Source organism: Triturus cristatus, chromosome 3_2 (genome assembly GCF_964204655.1).
Source record: "Triturus cristatus chromosome 3_2, aTriCri1.1, whole genome shotgun sequence".
Taxonomy (NCBI): Eukaryota; Metazoa; Chordata; class Amphibia; order Caudata; family Salamandridae; genus Triturus; species Triturus cristatus.
In genome coordinates, this window is record NC_140584.1 from 367,118,011 (window position 1) to 367,135,008 (window position 16,998).

At 48.2% G+C, this 16,998-nt stretch overlaps 1 protein-coding gene across 1 annotated transcript in view; it reads left to right on the plus strand.

Moving 5' to 3' along the window:
- LOC146857388 (uncharacterized) overlaps positions 1–16,998 on the plus strand; it is a 301,879-nt gene that overhangs the window by 246,683 nt on the left and 38,198 nt on the right. The window contains exons 4-5 of the mRNA XM_085647874.1: positions 6,037–6,110; positions 13,690–13,923. Of these exons, the coding sequence (XP_085504000.1) occupies positions 6,037–6,110; positions 13,690–13,923 (308 nt within the window). The remainder of the gene's footprint in view (positions 1–6,036; positions 6,111–13,689; positions 13,924–16,998) is intronic.

Genomic DNA, 16,998 nt, shown 5'->3' on the forward strand with positions numbered 1-16,998 from the left:
AATACCTATTTCTTGAAAAATCGCTAATTTGGAGTCGCAAATTAACACTGACTCAAAGCAGGTGGTAACCAGGTGCACTGCATATAAACAGCCACAGAATGCATCTGCGTGAACACAATGGCGGCCCTCTATGTCACTGCAATGCGGATGCGGATGCAAGCTGCAGCACTGAGGATCTGGAGACGACAGGAACGCGTATACAGATTGCGCATCACACTATTCCAACTGACAGAGGCAGAAATCCATGTGAGGTACAGGCTTCACCCCACTACTATCCTAGACCTGATACGTGACCTGCACCCACTCCTGGAGCACCAGACACCAAGGGTGTATGTGATACCTCCGCATGTACAGGTCCTTTGTTGCCTGCACCTACTAGCATCCGGCAGTTACCAGGGGATAATAGCTGTGGCTGGTGGTGTCTCACAGAGTTGCCTGTCACGCTTTTTTAACACATTCCTGGATGCCATGATGCAAAGAATGCACCACTACATCCGGTTCCCCAGCACACAGGCGGAACTGCATAAGACAAAGATGGACTTTTATCAGAAGGCCCAGTTCCCACATGTAATCGAGTGCATTGACGGATCACATATACCAATCTGCCCCCCCTCTGCTACTGAGTGCATCTATCGTAACCGCAAATCTACACATTCAATCAACGTACAGGTCATATGTGATGCGTCTCACATCATTACCGACATTGTTGCTAAATTTCCTGGGAGCACGCATGATTCCTACATCTTCAGGAAGAGTGGGCTCTGCACCCGACTTGCTGGGGGTGAATTTGGAGAAGAATACCTGCTAGGTAAATCTATGTGACACACCCTGATGTATACCGTTGATGTATCCATTGCTGACTGTGAATAATCTTTCTTCCTTTAACAATTAGGTGATAGCACATATGCGGTGCGTGCATTTATCCTAACTCCATTCCTCAACCCGTCTACCCCAAGCGAAAGGAGATTTAATGTTGCCCATAAATCTACGCGGAATGTGGTGGAGCGTACATTTGGACTCCTGAAAAGCAGGTTCCGCTGCCTCCACAAAAGTGGCAGTACCAGCCTCTGATCTTCAAAATAATAGCTAGATGTGCCATGCTGCATAACCTGGCCACAAAGAAGGGAACACCCGTGGAACTCACTGAGTCAGAGGATGAGGGTGAGGATTGTCCACAGCCACAGCACAGCGCTGCAGGTGTCGCAGCAGCACCAGATGGGAGACACAGACGGGCTGAGATCACACACAACTATTTCTGAGTAAGTAATGAGACAAAGCGAGTAAATGCAATTGTGGTACTGTGTTTTATTGACCTTCAGTCAGGCAATAGGACAGCACACCGCCATACCATGAAGGCCTCACAGTGCCTCAACAACCCCAGCATGGCTTAGATACTCTCCAAGCAAATTCCCAAATCCCATCAATTGGTCAAATGGGTTACTTCACCCATTTCCCAATGTCAGGTGATGCCTGGTATTATTTTCTGTGCCCACGCGCAGCACTTCTGCGTTCATTAGGCACACTGTCCTCCCTAGAGGTCTGTCCTGCGGCTGGTCCGTGCCTTTCACCGCGCCTCCTGGACTCTTGTATTGGAGGAGTGATACTGCTGCGACTTGTTGCCTCCTCACTTTCCCCCATCCCCCGATCCTGTGGCAGCTATTTGTGTGGTCTGGAGCGCTTCCAAGGCACTGGTGACTGTGACCAACCCCCTTGCGATGTCAAGGCTGCAGTTGGCCATCTCTAACTGCATGGCCACCGAGCACCTGCTAAGGACAGAGGTGGCAGTGCATAGCCAGTTCACCGCCTTCGTGTAACCATCCACAATAGACTAGTGTCAAAACTTTTCTGAGTGTGCTCAGGCAGATCCTTTGTGACATGCAGTATGGTGGATGACAGATCCACCCATCATCTAGTCAGAGATGGCCCATCCTGCGACCATCTATGCTCCTTTGTCTCACTGTCTGGGAGGAATACACAAAGACCGACTGACAGCCACCCCAAATCATGCGACCCAGGTTACATGCTAAAGGCACCAAATGAATGGGACAAGAAAATGTCAACTTTCTAAAAATGCTGCGGCAACAAATGATGGACGAAATCCTGAATTTATCAAACATTCACCCCCAGAAAAGACATGCATGTTTCCGGTCCAGGGAAGAACTGGCTGGGCAGTTCGGCTGGACTGTTCCCATGGGGAACAGGGTCAAGACTGATTTTCATTTGGCTAGGTCCAAACTGGGGTGGAGTAGTTTGCCACAGCAAATTTCTAAAAGTGGCATTTTCAGGATCGCGACTTAATATCCAAGTTTACCATTAAAGAGGTTTTAAATTACAATTCTTTAGACACCAAACTCGATATTTCCTCCTGCTCCCAATGAAAGTCATCTTTTATTAAATGTAATATGTTAGCCCACTGATATCCTGTGGAAGAGGTAGGCCTATCTGCAGTGAAAAACGAATTGAAAGGTTTTTTACTACCAGGACATGTAAAACTTAAAAGTACATGTCCAAATTTTTAAATACACTGCACTCTGCCCTATGGTCTGTTTAGGGCCTACTATAGGGGTGACTTATATTTATTGAAAAGGAAGGCTTAGGCCTGGGAAAAAGTGTATTTATGCCAGGTCAAAATGGCAGTTTGCAACTGCACATATAGGCTACTTAAGTGGTTAGCACAATCAGTGCTGCAGGCCCATGAGTAGCATTTAACTTACATGCCCTCGCTACATGTAGTACCACTTTACTAGGGAGTTACCAGTAAACTCAATATGTTAATTGAGTGTAAGCCAATTTTACCATGCTTAAAGGTGAGAGCACACATGATCAGTGTCCTAAAAGCCAACAAAAACGCATTTAGAAAACAAGAGGGTATAGGCAAAAAGTTTGGGGATGACCCTGCAGAAAGGGTCAAGTCCAATAGGATCCAATGACAAATGAATGCAGCCTTTGTCCTTCAAGAGGTAGTGTAAGATGGGATGGGAATGCGCACATTGATTTCTGGTTCTCAGGCTCATGGAGGATGGAGTGCACATGTCATTATGGCTGCACACCCAGCTCGGGCCAATCCAGGAATTCCATATATGGTTTCCTGTTAGCACCAGGGTCACCATTTCATAATCACACGGGTAACTAGAGAGGGTGGTGAGAAGGAATTTCAGCTTATCAGGCAGCAGTGGCCCATCCTTAAGGGCAAAGGGACCAAGCCCACCCGCCTTTTTCTAGACATAATGAGTGCCTGACAAGTTGAGAAAAGGTCAGCCTGACAGACACTCTTTAAGTTCAGGTGAGCTAGCCAGGTGCTAAACACGCCCTAAGTGTGCAGGCGCCCAGCTGCCTGAGCTGAACTTTGCCTGACTGAAGATGTCACAGCTTATATGGGAGTGACCTCTTCACAATGACAAATCAGCCTAATGCCTTCCCCGTCGTGATGAGCGGGAGCGTCATTGATAGCCTCAGCCCTAGGCGCTTCAGTTTTAAGCCCTGAAGTGCCCAGGGCCAACTGTCTATCACTGACACCTCGCCACAGACTGGGATGAAGCTATGAAAATACAATGGTAGTTTGCAAACTGAGCTATATACTCACATTTTGGTTTACGAAATATTGGATCATAGTTGCTAGCAATCCTACACCCTGCTTCAATATTCATGAGATAGTTTGTAAACTGCAATCTACCAGAACTTTCTGCCATCACACAGGTAGTGACCTGCTGGAATCAGTGGACCACCCTGTCTGTGATCACTGTGCCAAGCCATGCCCTACGTTCAGCCTCTAGGGGGTGGCTGATCCCAGCTGCGCGTTGATCTGCAGGACCTGGTCTCTAGCCAAGCCCTACCCCCGACCAGCCACAGAGTGGCCAGCCACCACAGAGCAAGGCCTTTGTCTTTGCACAGCGGAGATGGCCACAGGCCTTGAACCCAACCTGCAGTGTGGTGACCAACCAACACCCATTGAACACAGCCTTCAGTTGTGTGCAGCGGGGCTTGGCTGCAGGGTCACACATGGGCCTGGGGTCAGTTTTTCCTCACCCTGCCCTTATGTGCCTTTTTTATTTTTGAGGACTTGGGGTTTGAGTCCCAGTGTACTGTAAAGGCAGCTGCACCATGAGAGAATTTTGTCCTCATGTTGTGGCCACCCAATCAGGTTCTAGTACAGTGATTCCTAACCGGTAACTGCAGTACCGAATTGGCTGATGGAAGAAAAAGCTCCCTCATCTAATCAGTATGATTGAGTATGTTTTTCAAGTTTTGTCTGTGCGAGTACCGTGGAAACAGTACACAACGGTCCGGCTATCTCTAATATTTTTTTAGGGCTAAGCCCATCATGCTCAATCCAATCCCCTCTTTAAATGCTAATTTCTTACATACAACTGATCGGATTGACATTAAATCATAAAGCACCCTTTAACTTTGTGCCAATTTTGGTGTAATTCCATTCAGCCTTTCTTTTTCTTTTTCAGACAACAAACTTTCTAATGGGAAAAAATACAAATTACACTTTTGGGTCCCTCTTGTTTCTTGGCCCCCTCTTGACGGATCAGCACAAAACCTTTCACAAAGGAGCTAAATTGATGAATTTGTTTGGGGAAAGTTTCACACAGATTCATCAAATATTGCCAAAATGATTGCCAAAGCAAAAATGCCTTTCCTTTGGAAAGTCTGTCTATACTGTAAACACACTGACACTATTGCCTCCAGTATAACTATAGATATATACTCAACTCCAATCGTCATTCCATGTCAATCTTCAAACAATCCCGGTGCTATTTTTGTGGTGAGGCCCAACGCCTTTCAAACTTTTCAGTCCTTGCTCACGGGCCAATTAATGACAATCACAGCGTGCCGCGCTTTCAATCCATTTATTTGCATGATAACAATTGGACTCATGTGTTTTGACTACATCTAAATATAAATATATAAACATATAAATAAATATATATATATTCAATATTCAATTAAAAAAACAAAGGTTAAAGAGATGTTATAGTTAGGTGAAATTGTGAGCTAAAACATATCATTTTGAACTTTAGAGCACGGGTTTGAGTTACATGAGATAACTATAACTGGCGAATTTGAGTGGTTTTGTTAATTTAAAACTGTATGTTTAACTGACATTTTTACCTAACTATAACGTCCCTTAAACCTTTGGTTTTCCAGTAAATATAGATATAGATATATCAGTAGTATAATAATTGTATATAAGTAAACCTAAATGTTGCCCAATAATACAAGTTATTTAGGCAAGTCTACTAACAAACAGACATGTATTACCGTAACTGTTGTACAGAAATGTTGCTTATTAACTTTAACGATGCTAATATTCACAAGGCTACAGATAGTGCAAGGATTCATTTCCTCATGTCTTGGTTCTGGTTAAATACCTTTGTTGGTAACTACTCAACAAGTCAAAACAAAAAACATTTACAAAAATGTACAGATTTATAAATGTTCAGCGTTCCTAGTTTTGTGAACGTCCGTCATGGGAAGGAGTGTCAGTGAAGTGTGTCAACACTTACATTTTTAAATTCCAATGAAAAAAAAATTCTCAGCAAAAAAACTCTTAAAGGAAGTTAACTAAATCTGGCCAAAAAGAAGAGATTTACTCAAAGATGATATTTCTCTTTGGTGAAAATCCGTTTAGTAGTTGAGAAATTACCATTGCATAAAAGGTGTCAAGATTGATTTGAAGGGTTAATTATATAGATAGGCTCTTGAATATTCTGGGTATAGTAACTTGGACAAATAAACAAATCCAACTGAAAGAGGGATCATCATTCCATTTGTCCAGAGCAGAATTTTATATATATAACATCTGCTGTTTACGGAGCTTAGAAACGACAGAAGTGTGGGATGTAGCACTATATATAAAAAACACGATCATACATATAAATATAAAAGAAAAGTAGACAAATGAGCTACAACAATCAGATCTTTTTCCCGATTATGGTTGGCTACGCTAGACTCTGAAAATGGGAAGATGCTGCCAAATTTTGAAAGAATATGTAGGCTTACATATATTTTATTTTTTTGTGTCTGCAGTGGCAAGCAGTACGATGGTCATGAACTCCACAGCCATGTATAACAGCACAGCAACCACTGCTCCACCTTGGATGGTGAGTAAAAGAAAGTCATGCCCTTTCTATCATAATGTTGTTGTGTAGTCATTTAAGTCATCGCATTCTATGCTTTTCAGATGTATCAAATTTGAACCCCAACGCTATGCCCCCTCCATGTCCTTCTGAGCTCCACCAACCTGCTGTGTTGAGAGATGCTGACCTTTTTAAAGCATATGAACCAAACGATAATTTGTTCCGCTATTGGCCAAAACAATGCTAGTACCACTATAAAGCAGATCTAGAAAATCACGAAATAATTTTCACACAAATTGATATTTAAAGCACAGCCTTGAAATCCAAACGTAACAAATCTACCATAGGATTTTATCTTGAATTTCTAAAACACAGTTACTCACCTCCTGGGGCCCAGAGGCAACATGTCTCTGGGCCCCGAGAGACATGTTTCTCCTTCTCTCCAAGGTCCATATACCTGAGACAGTCTCTTGACTGGTGTGCAAGACCGATCAGACAAAGGGGTATATTCACAAGCACGTGTGATAACTACCGCAAGAGTAGCGTAACGCAACTTTCAATATCGGAGCGTATCGCGGGAAAATAACCTCGTGCCAACATGGAATTCACAACAAGGCGGTAGCATGCGATAGTCACCAGATAACGCGCCAAATGTCCACGTCAAAATCAACGCCACGCAGCATAAATGCGATAAGCGAACGCAAAAAAAATGCGATGAGGCCAACTGCGGTACAAAAAGTAGCAAAAAACATCCACAGGCCTGCAAATCCCACGCGTCTGGCAGAACTATACCGTATAAAAACCACTGAAAAAATACACCAAAAACAATCCAAAGTGCGTAGCAAAATGGATGCACCCTGACACAGCGCAGGGGCCAACCCGGAACCCACAACCCCCACAGACTACCAGCAAGGAACAACGGGGTCGGGGAAGACCAAGGAGAAGAGGAAGAGGAAGACGGGGTGCAGACCGCAGGAAAACTAGACCAGCGCCGTGGAGGTGACAGGACACTACCAGCAACTGACCCACTAGCAGACCTCCTGGATTGCAGTCGGAGTGCCCAGGAGGCCAATCCAGGAGGCCAATAGGCGCCGGCATGATGTGACTACCTAAACCAGGCACAAGTCCGCTGCCAACAGGAAAGCAACAATGGTGACAGGAGGTGGCAGTCCAGCGCCACCGGAGGAGCTGAAGGAAACTCAGGCCACAGTCATCAGTGTGGAGATGGTGCAAGGAGTAGGGAGTACGGACACAGCTCGAGACGACCTGACACAACATCAACAGGGAATGGGGGAAGGGGGGAGTGGGCACAATGGCATACAGGCACAATGAGGTGTAGCACACTGCACACCCACAGTCACCCAGGTCCATGTGCCCGATCCCCTTGGCACACTGCAGCACACACACATAGCACGAACAGCACACCCACATTGATGACAATGAGGAACAACGCGCATAGCCGACACTGCAGAACAGAGGACACAACTGGCTCCGCACATGCACAGAAACATGCCTACTACATCTGACGGACCCGGAAACTGTGAAATGGAAATGTACGCGTACGACTTCACATCCGTCATGTAGACCAAATGTACACTGTCCCACAGAAAAATCCAGCACCCCCAAAGTCTCAATGTACATTGCCATACAGTCTGCATGCAAACCTGAACAATACGCCAACATATATGTCAACGCAAAGTCAATACGCACCTCCCCATCACATCGCAGAGGGGCACACAACACCTTCAGCAGAGCACAGATTACAACAAATCAGTGATGCCGGAGAGGACCACCACACCGTTGACACCGACGCCCTACAACAGCACATGGATATCCCACGCAACCCCCCACCAGGACCCGAACAGCCAAGCTACTCAGAGGAGAACACCCAGCCTGCAAAAGACATCACAGCAGGAAGCACCCGCAAGCACAGCTGGCTCACGACACTTCACCCACCCACACATCGCACCCCAATGCCATGTTCCTGCACGCCAAAAGGAGGCGGCCCAACAGGTGTGGGTGGGGGCTGAACCCATGGAATGCGAACCAGGACACATACGAGGTGTCCATCAACCTTCAGGGGCCACCAACACCCCACTAAGGAGAGCCACACTGCCATAGAGACACATGCAGTTGCACATACTCAGTACAGAACCACGGACAGGGGCGCTCAAATTCCAGTCACACACCAATTTTGGCTCTGTGTATGATGGCCCTGGCCACTCCCCTTAAGAATTGAGTGGGTGACGACAAAGCTACATGTCCAAGCTCCAACCCGCTGCCTGCGGTGACACGTCTGCATCTGATGTACATAGCACAATGTAATGGCGTCGGGCCCAGGGCCCTTATGCATACAACAAGACCACAGGGACACACTCAGATACCATGTTGAACTGGCTATGGGCACATTCGCTCGCCCCATTTATTGGCAGGGCCACATGTACAGTGACACCTGTGCTGGATGTGTGTGGGACGGGTGTAAGCCATTCCGCATGGAATGCCTGGTGCTGGCAACCACTTGAACATTAGACACCAGTGCAACAGAAACAGAAAACACATGCATAAAAGAGTCAACTGCTGAGCAACATGGAGGAAGCCGGAGAAAGTTCAGAGGACAGCCAACATGCAAACAGAAGTGTCCATGAGTTGCAGTGCACTGGGGATGGGACACTAGAGATGAGCGCACCCATGTGAAGAAAAAGTCTCGAATCGTGTCCCTCAGACAGACACCTGATGCAGATGCAGTGGGGTGTGTAATACCTGCATCATCTTCCCCATCAACGTCTCAGGGCCCCCACACTGTTTGAGGTGACATAGCTGCGCAACCTCTCCACAGCTCATAACTCAATCAGTAACGGACAATGGCTTGCGGTGCACTGAGTCACTGGCACCTGGAGTGCTGAGCAGGGTTTCAGGCCGATGATGGCATCCACGATTGGTCTGAGCAACTCCGCAACTCTGTCAGGGCCACCGTTTCGACTCTGGCAGATGACTGTTGAAGGTGGTCCTTGCGGTGGTGGCATGTGCCTCCTGCGGTGATGCCACGTCCGGGCCGGTCAGGACTCGACTTGCTATGTGAGCCCTGGTGGGACGCTGTTGGGCCCGGAGGCTGCGTACAGCGCAGCGCCACAGAGAAATGGCATTGATGACCCCAAGGCCAATGCTTCAGGGGTCATCCAATATTTCAGAAGGGGTCCCAGACCAGACTAGCACAGAGTTAGTGGCCCCGGATGCACAGCGGCCGGCACAGGCACCCAGCCACAGAACGATGACTTGCGGTGCAGTCAGAGGTGCCATGCCTCCTGAGCGGGTTACCATCAATGTCCAAGGTGTATGTTGCAGAGGGTATCGGGGTACAGTGGAAGGTGTCCTCCAGGGAATGACGCCGAAAGGTTTGATTTTATCCGGAAGCAGCAAATGGAGGCATGGAATGCGACAGCCTCGTTGCCACCACCAATTAGGTATCAGCTACATGAGGATGTGAACTGCCCCCTAGTCCATAGGCTCAAACGCCACCAAAGTTCAACCAGAGAGTGTCCATGATTGTCGAGGAACAGACTTAGTGCACCGGGCTCAGAGGGGATGCTGTCTTCGATGATGCCGGTACGCTGATACGAACTCAGCCATTGCAAAATGAAGACTCTGTGACCTACTGGACCACAGTGTAGGCCGGAGGCAGCGGTCAGCTGTGGCCCACAGCCATGTGTCGTTGGCTGGCGCGGCACAGAGTTATTGACATAAGGGCAGTTATCGGTAGTGTGTGAACACCTCCGTAACGATGATCTTGTTCCCTTCGGACTGCAACGCGTCATCCTCTTACGCCTCTCCGTGCGTGCGATGACATGCCTTTTGAATGACCGATGTTCAGTCCCAAATCTGTGACCTACCTGACCGTGGTGTAGGCCTGAGGCAGCAGTCAGCACGGCCCATTCACCGAGTGTCAACTGCATAGGTTAGATGGCCCCACCGGCCTGTGTAGTTCAGGTTCAGTGGCACCACGTGTCTCCGGCTGGCGTTGAACAGGGTTAGTGGCACCACGTGTCACCGGCTGGTGTTGAACAGGGTTAGTGGCACCACGTGTCACAAGAAGCCCATATGGAACTATGCCTCACTGATCGAACGGAGTCTGGTGCTGTTGCCGGTGGCCCGGATTTGGGGTCACTGCCAATCATGACTCAGGACGCAGTTTCACACATGGGACCTACTGGGCCGAGGAGTAGGCCTGAGGCGGCAGTAGAGTACGACAATGAAAAAGGACTCAAGCGGGCCCGTTTCATGGAGGCTGTGATGGTCTGAGGAGGCTGCCAAGATCGCGGTACTCACGCCTGGAGCTTCAGCCGGAACGTGGGGTGCCCTCCTTGACACACACCAGTGTCGGCAGGTGATCAGTGAGGCCTGGCTGCGCAGGGGCGGGCCTGACGGGTTTGTGGTCCGGCAGGCGCACAGCTTTGCAGGCAACTCCACTCTAGAGGACGGCGTTGGCCTCGTGTCGGGGTGAGAGGCGCCACCTTGGCAGAGACGTTGGGCTTTCCGGAAGAGGACCACGCCCAGGGCTATTCACACCCCTACGGTGGCGTGGCGTACGCCGGGCCATCCCACTCCGGTCACGCTAAGGGGTGGGCGTAACAGGCAAGATTTCTTTGAGGTCCCCCACTGGCTGTGGTGACATGGTTGCGTCCACTGTGCACTACACTCCATACACCAGAGGTGTATGTCGCCATGTATATGGGTGTGTGCTGCATACTGCGGTCTGTCCAGCACATCTCCGCCACTCTTGGCATTGTGTACTTTCCCATTCATGGTACTACTGCATCCTTCACACATGCCTGTTTGCCACCTCTCACCACATTCGGCTGTTGTGTGGCTGAGGTGCCATGCCGTTGACGGCTCATGTTCACGGCTTGGCCAGGTAACCATTGAGAGTCGTTCTGTCGTGTCTGGTGGGTGGGCATGTTGTTGTGCATGTTGGTTGTGATTTTGTGACGTGTGCATTGCCAGAGTTGTGATTTGCATGGTTGTGGAGTTGAGGTGAGTGGGGTGTTCATTTGGAACTTGCCAAGGGGCTGTGCATTTCCCTTTGTGCCATCCTGGGGACGCTGGTTGCTGATGGACTATCGGAGGGTGGAGGAATCATGCACACTGGCTGTGTATTTGGTGGCAACATTGTTGGAGGTTCCACGGTGTTCTGTTGTTGCCTGCACATTGGGGTGGGACGTGTGCTTTCTGTTGCGGTGATTGTGTGCTGTGTCACCAGGGGGCACAGGTGGGACATGTGTGCTGTGGATTGCCCCCAACACATGCGTGCATCCTGCTATGGCATATGATCCTTGCTTGGTGTCCAGCGTGACCTGAGCATTGTGTTGGACGTATGGGGACTGGGGTACCAGGGTGATGGTGATGTCCAGGACAGGTGTGAGGGACTTGGTTGTGGCTGGTAGTGAGACTCCTCCGACTCTGGCAGGTGTTGGTTGGGGAGTGCCAGGGGCCAACAGGTGCAGCCAAGCCCTCAGCTTGGTGTGGGTTGGGATGTTGGTTGTCCGCTGTGTTGGTGTCCTAGGCCTGTTAGGCGATGATGGTTGGGATGCGTGGGATGGTTGTCCCTTTCAGCCTGTGGTGGACGGTGACATTGTCAGGGGTTGGGTCTGGGCGGCTGGTACGCTTCCTGGGGTTCCGCTGTCTTTGTCTGCACTGCCTCTGTGGTTGTCCAGGGGGGTGTTCCGGGTGTGGGGTGGGGTCCTGGGGTGGTGTCGGTGGGTGTCGCGGGCCTCTTGGGTGTCGCATGATGGGTGGCTTCTTGACATCTGTTGCCCTTCCGATGTGGCCAAAGGCTGGTCTCCCTTTTGTGGTGCTGGCTGCCGTCCGACTTAACACCAGATCAGAGCAGGTGCAGATTTCCTGGTGCTAACGCGCCTTATCACCTGTTTTGTGTTCTTATCGCCGATCTGCCAGGTCATTGAGAATGTTGAGGAGTGATGTGGTCGTGGCTTTTGGCACGGGAACGCCTACTCTGCATCTCATTAGTGATAGTTGTGGGGGGCCTCGGTGGCAATTTTTTTTGCGGCTGCTATCGCGGGTAAACTGGTGCTGTTAGCACAAGCTTGTGAATGGGGAGGTACATTTATCACGACTTTGGCTGCGATAAAGTGCCGTTAATTCAGCGATAGCTCCTTGTGAATATGGCCCAGAGTTTCTCGAGGTTTGAGAATGATTTTCATAACAAAAGAGCATGCCACATGTGCCCCTGCGTTTCTTTACATTGTACGCTTGCTTCACATGGGTCATCAGTTAGCTCTACACCTTGAAGATCAACGTACCTGTTTCACTCACTCGAGCACACGATTGTAAGCCTGAGTTTAAAGTGCCCTAGCACCTTTTGTAAAATATATCGTCAGACTTTTGTTTCTGGCTAGATCTCAGTATGGGGCATATTTACAAGGGAAGATGCGGAGTGAGGCGTTAGCCCTCCTGGCTTAACGCCTCACTCCGCCACTTCAGAAACGCATGTCTGCACCATATTAACAAGAATATGGTTCAGCCCTGCGCTTCCACCTGCACTGGTGCTACACTTAGCAGCCTAGAACCATAGTGCAAGTGCCTCTGCGTGCAAGGAAAAATTGTTTATGTGCAGGAAGGTCCCCCTTGCTGCACATAAACAATCTTTAAATGCCGTTTTGCTTAATGCAGCACACATATAAGTTGCAAATCGGCATTTTCATAAATGATTGCTGATGTGCAGGAAGGGTTACCTTCCTGCACATAAACAATCATTGGGCTTTGCTGTTTTCACGTGTGCTGCACAATGCAGCACACATGAAAACAGCAAAAAGGAAGAGAAATGAAACATTTTGGCTCTTTGCAGCAGGGTAACACCATGTTTTCCTTGGTCTCAATTCTGGCGCCGCCTGCCATTTATGCATCCCTTGTAAATAGGAGGCAGTGTCAAAATCAATAGGTGTTGCAGTGGAACGCCCACTACACCACCCATTGCCCTACCCTTTCATGCAAAGCACAGCGTGAAAGGGTTCCTTATTTACAAGGCAGCGTTAAGTCAGGTTAAGCGGCTTAACGCTGAATTGTAAATAAGGCTAAGCCCCTATAGCCACAGGAACATTGTCAAAAGTGACGTTCCCATGGCAATAGTGGCTTGTAAATATGCCTCTATGTCTCATTGAACTAGTCTGATGAGTCACTCACTCTGGAGCCTGAATTCAGCTCAGGAAGCTTGACTTGAGGGTGTAAGTTCCTGCTCTTTGAGATTTACGTGAAAGTGGAGATGAATTTAATGCCAGTGGAAAACAAGAGATAGTGATGTTTGGTCACGGGACACCAATGCGTACCAATCAACATTAAAAAGGATGTAGCAATAGCATCCCTTCGAGAAATAATCTGAAAATTGAATTTCATAATAAGTAAAATGCCTGCACAAGCAAAGACATGGGAAAATTGGCACTTGCTTTACCCACTATTTTATTCGCTGAGGGCATGGCATCACACAGTAGTGTTGGGTATTCATTTAACAGTGCATTCTGTTTGGTCTATGGCACTGCACCACGTGGCTTTCTAATCACCTGAAATACCTTTGGTTTGTATCATCTTTCTACAGTTAATGTGCTGGAAATTTCACTGCTATGGGGCTCAGTGTTACCAGAATGAGAGTACATATATGGATTCTCCCATGATGCACTCCATGAATTCCTCCATGAATTCCACCATGATGCCCCCAATGAACATTACCATGATGCCCTGGGTGAACTCTACCATGATGCCCCCGATGAATGATTCCATGATGCCTCCGATGAGAAACGTGGTAAATTGTCATTCTGGGTCCTACTGTGAGGTAAGAGCCATTATAGCTTCTAATCCTAGTCACTTTGTGCTTGAGAAACAACTTGTAATTTGGCATGCATAAATGTAAGAGGTGTATGATACATCCTCATTTCTTATTACCTCACTGTAGCTCAACCATAATAAAATCAGCTGTAACTACAACAGCAGTAAGAATTCCAATAATTATTTTGATCAGCAACTTTAGTAATAGTGACACAGATAATCACCCCATTATCATTATTAACATTGTGTTATTGTTATTAAAGTTGATGATAATAGCTAATATTAGTTTTATTATTCTTAGTAGTAGTAGCATTACTATTACATTTACTATTACTAGTAGCAGTAGTAGAAGGGCTAGTAATATCTTAATAGTGAAAATTGAATATAGTCAGTGAATAGGTGTGACTTACTCCTGACTGGGGTAGGACTCATTTCTAAATATACAGGAACAAACTACACCTACCATTTGCATTGTTATCAATATTGTTACTATCTTAATTCACAGCAATAGTAGTTGTGAGAAGGCGGGTCTGACCATGTATTCCTCCAGAATTTTCACTTTTTGATCACCTGTTTTTTTATCTTTTATTGTGGGGGAGCCTCATAACCTGTGACTCACCCACAGTAAACTCAGGGTACAATTAACTGCGCCTGTTTACGGCAAGCGTCCATCTTTTAAGAGAAGGCCCATGTGATGCAGCATGGGTAGGAGGCATTTGGCTGGTTACACGTGAACATGTGTGCACACATGTGAGGGCTGCGCGTGGGAGACTCCTGTTGTGCACAGCCTAGGAACTGCGCATAGGTAGCCTGGTGCGGAATGGACTCTGCAGAGTTGGGTATTGACCTAGGATAGGCCTTTTAATGTTGGTGTACACAAATAGGTAAAGTAAGTGTGATTTACTGCCTGGTCTGCAGTGACCCTCCATTATACACTATTGGGAAGACTGCCTTAGTGTTTAGTTCCGCTTTCTCTTGGTCTAAAGACACCAAGGTCATACCAATGTACATTGTAACCATCTGAAAAGAACAATGCTGTAAAGTCCAAAGACATATCTGTGCAGCTTATGGGTCTTTCAAGGATGTCATGTTTATCTGGATCAACTCAGGATCAGAGCACAGGCCTTTTGTCAACCTGCTGGGCTGGGTTAATTACTTTCTCTCCAGCACCAGGAAAAAAGGGAGCAATTAACCTTGATTAGGTCAGCTCCTCAGAAGGGAGGGGTGGGGTGGACTGCTCTGCAACAATCAGCCAGCTGTCATCCTGTGCCAGGTTGAGGGCAGGTCCAGGCTCACTAAACAAAAGGAGGGAGCCCAGACACCGGGGGCAACCCATGAGGGGGGCTCATTTGAAGTTTTGCTTTGGCAGGCCCTAGCAGTAATGTCAGCAAGGGGTGGAGCAGAGACCCCCTGGGCACATGTGGCAAGTGACTCCTGGGTGACGCCATATTGAAGTATCCCAGAAGGCTGTGCACAAAGGTGGAAACAGGGGAGGAGAGGTGATGTGGCACCTCAGTATAAGCCAGAGGTACATTCCTGCTGGGACCTCCCACCCCCACTTAAAAGGTCTTGCACAAGGGGGAGAGCTCTCTTTTGGTTGTGCTTTTCTGCCGGACACTGGGACTGGAGGCTTACACCATGGACAATTGAAAGGAAGAACCCCCGTCATCTGAACTAAGGACTCTGCCTCTGATTGACCCCAGGTCCAGTGGGGCACGCCCCCAGGACCAGGAACACTGGTCCCCATGCATCCCCTGTGGACTAGTTGGAGAAAAGACTGGTGTTCTGCGTCGGAATGAGAAATGCCCAGAGAAGAGCAAAGCAAAAAGGCTGGTGCAGGGAGCCAATGAAACCATTTCCCTGCAATGTGTGTTGGCTTGAAGTCCAGAAGGTCTGATGAAAGTGCTCCAGGTGGCTAGAGTTCCCCACCAGAAGCAAAACGAGACAACAATCGTCTAAATCGGCCCCCAACAGGGCCAGAGCTGTAGCTGTTTAAACTTTTGGGTGACCTTTGACCTCCCCACCAGCCAGCACAAGTGAGGGTGGGAGCTCCCCTGCCAGGTAATTTTTATCATCTGAGGGGCGACAGGCCCCTGGAGGCAGCCCCTGAAAAGATAACCATGAGAGGTAGCGCCATTGATTCCACCATCCCTGGGCCCCAAGAAGAAGAATGGCAAGGGAGCACTCCCCACGAGTGCAGGTAGGTGCCTAGGGCCTCATACCTAGGCCCTGAAAAACAGGCAAAGGGGAGAGTGCTGCCGCACTCCCCCCACATGGTCCGCCTTCTCCACTCCCCGTGCCCCTCGACCATGACTTGGGGGAGAGGGAAGGCCACTAAACCAATGCACGTCTGCCTGCAGGAGTGGGCTGACCAGAAAGATGTTGCCGGCTCCTGCTGCAGTATGCAAATATGCGGACCTCATGAGGAGCCAGTGAGGGAAGCCAGGGGTGGGCTGCCCGAGCTGCCCTCTGAAGGAACCTGGGCCTGCATTCACAATAACATTTAGGGGCATATTTACAATAAAGTGGGAAAGCGTGAAGTTAAGCCAAGAAGGCTAATGACACGCGTTGTCACTTTAGAAACGCTGGGCTGCATCATATTCACTAGAATATGGTGCAGCCCTCTGTTTCCCCCTGCGCTGGCACTGACTTTATTTGTCTAGCACCAACACAGCCCCCCTTGCACCATAGTGAAAGGGTGCCTGTGTTGAGGGGAAGATTGTTTATTTTGCAGCAAGGTGCACCTTCCTGCACTTAAACAATCTTTAAATGCCGTTTCGTAAATTCTATGTGGCTGGTTAATGTAGCACACATAGAAGTTGCAAAATGGCATTTTTGAAAAATGATTGTTTATGTGCAGGAAGTGGGATCTTCCAGGTAATAAACAATCATAGGCAATTTGCTGTCTATATGTGCGCTGCACAAGGCAGCACAAATGGAAACAGCAAAAACGAGGAGAAATAAAGCATTTCTCCTTGTTTTTGCCTGTTTAAGACCAGGTTTTCCCTGGTCTTAATTTTGGCACTGCTTCCTATTTACGCTGACCTTGTAAAGAGGAGGTAGCGTCAAAATCAATGGGTGT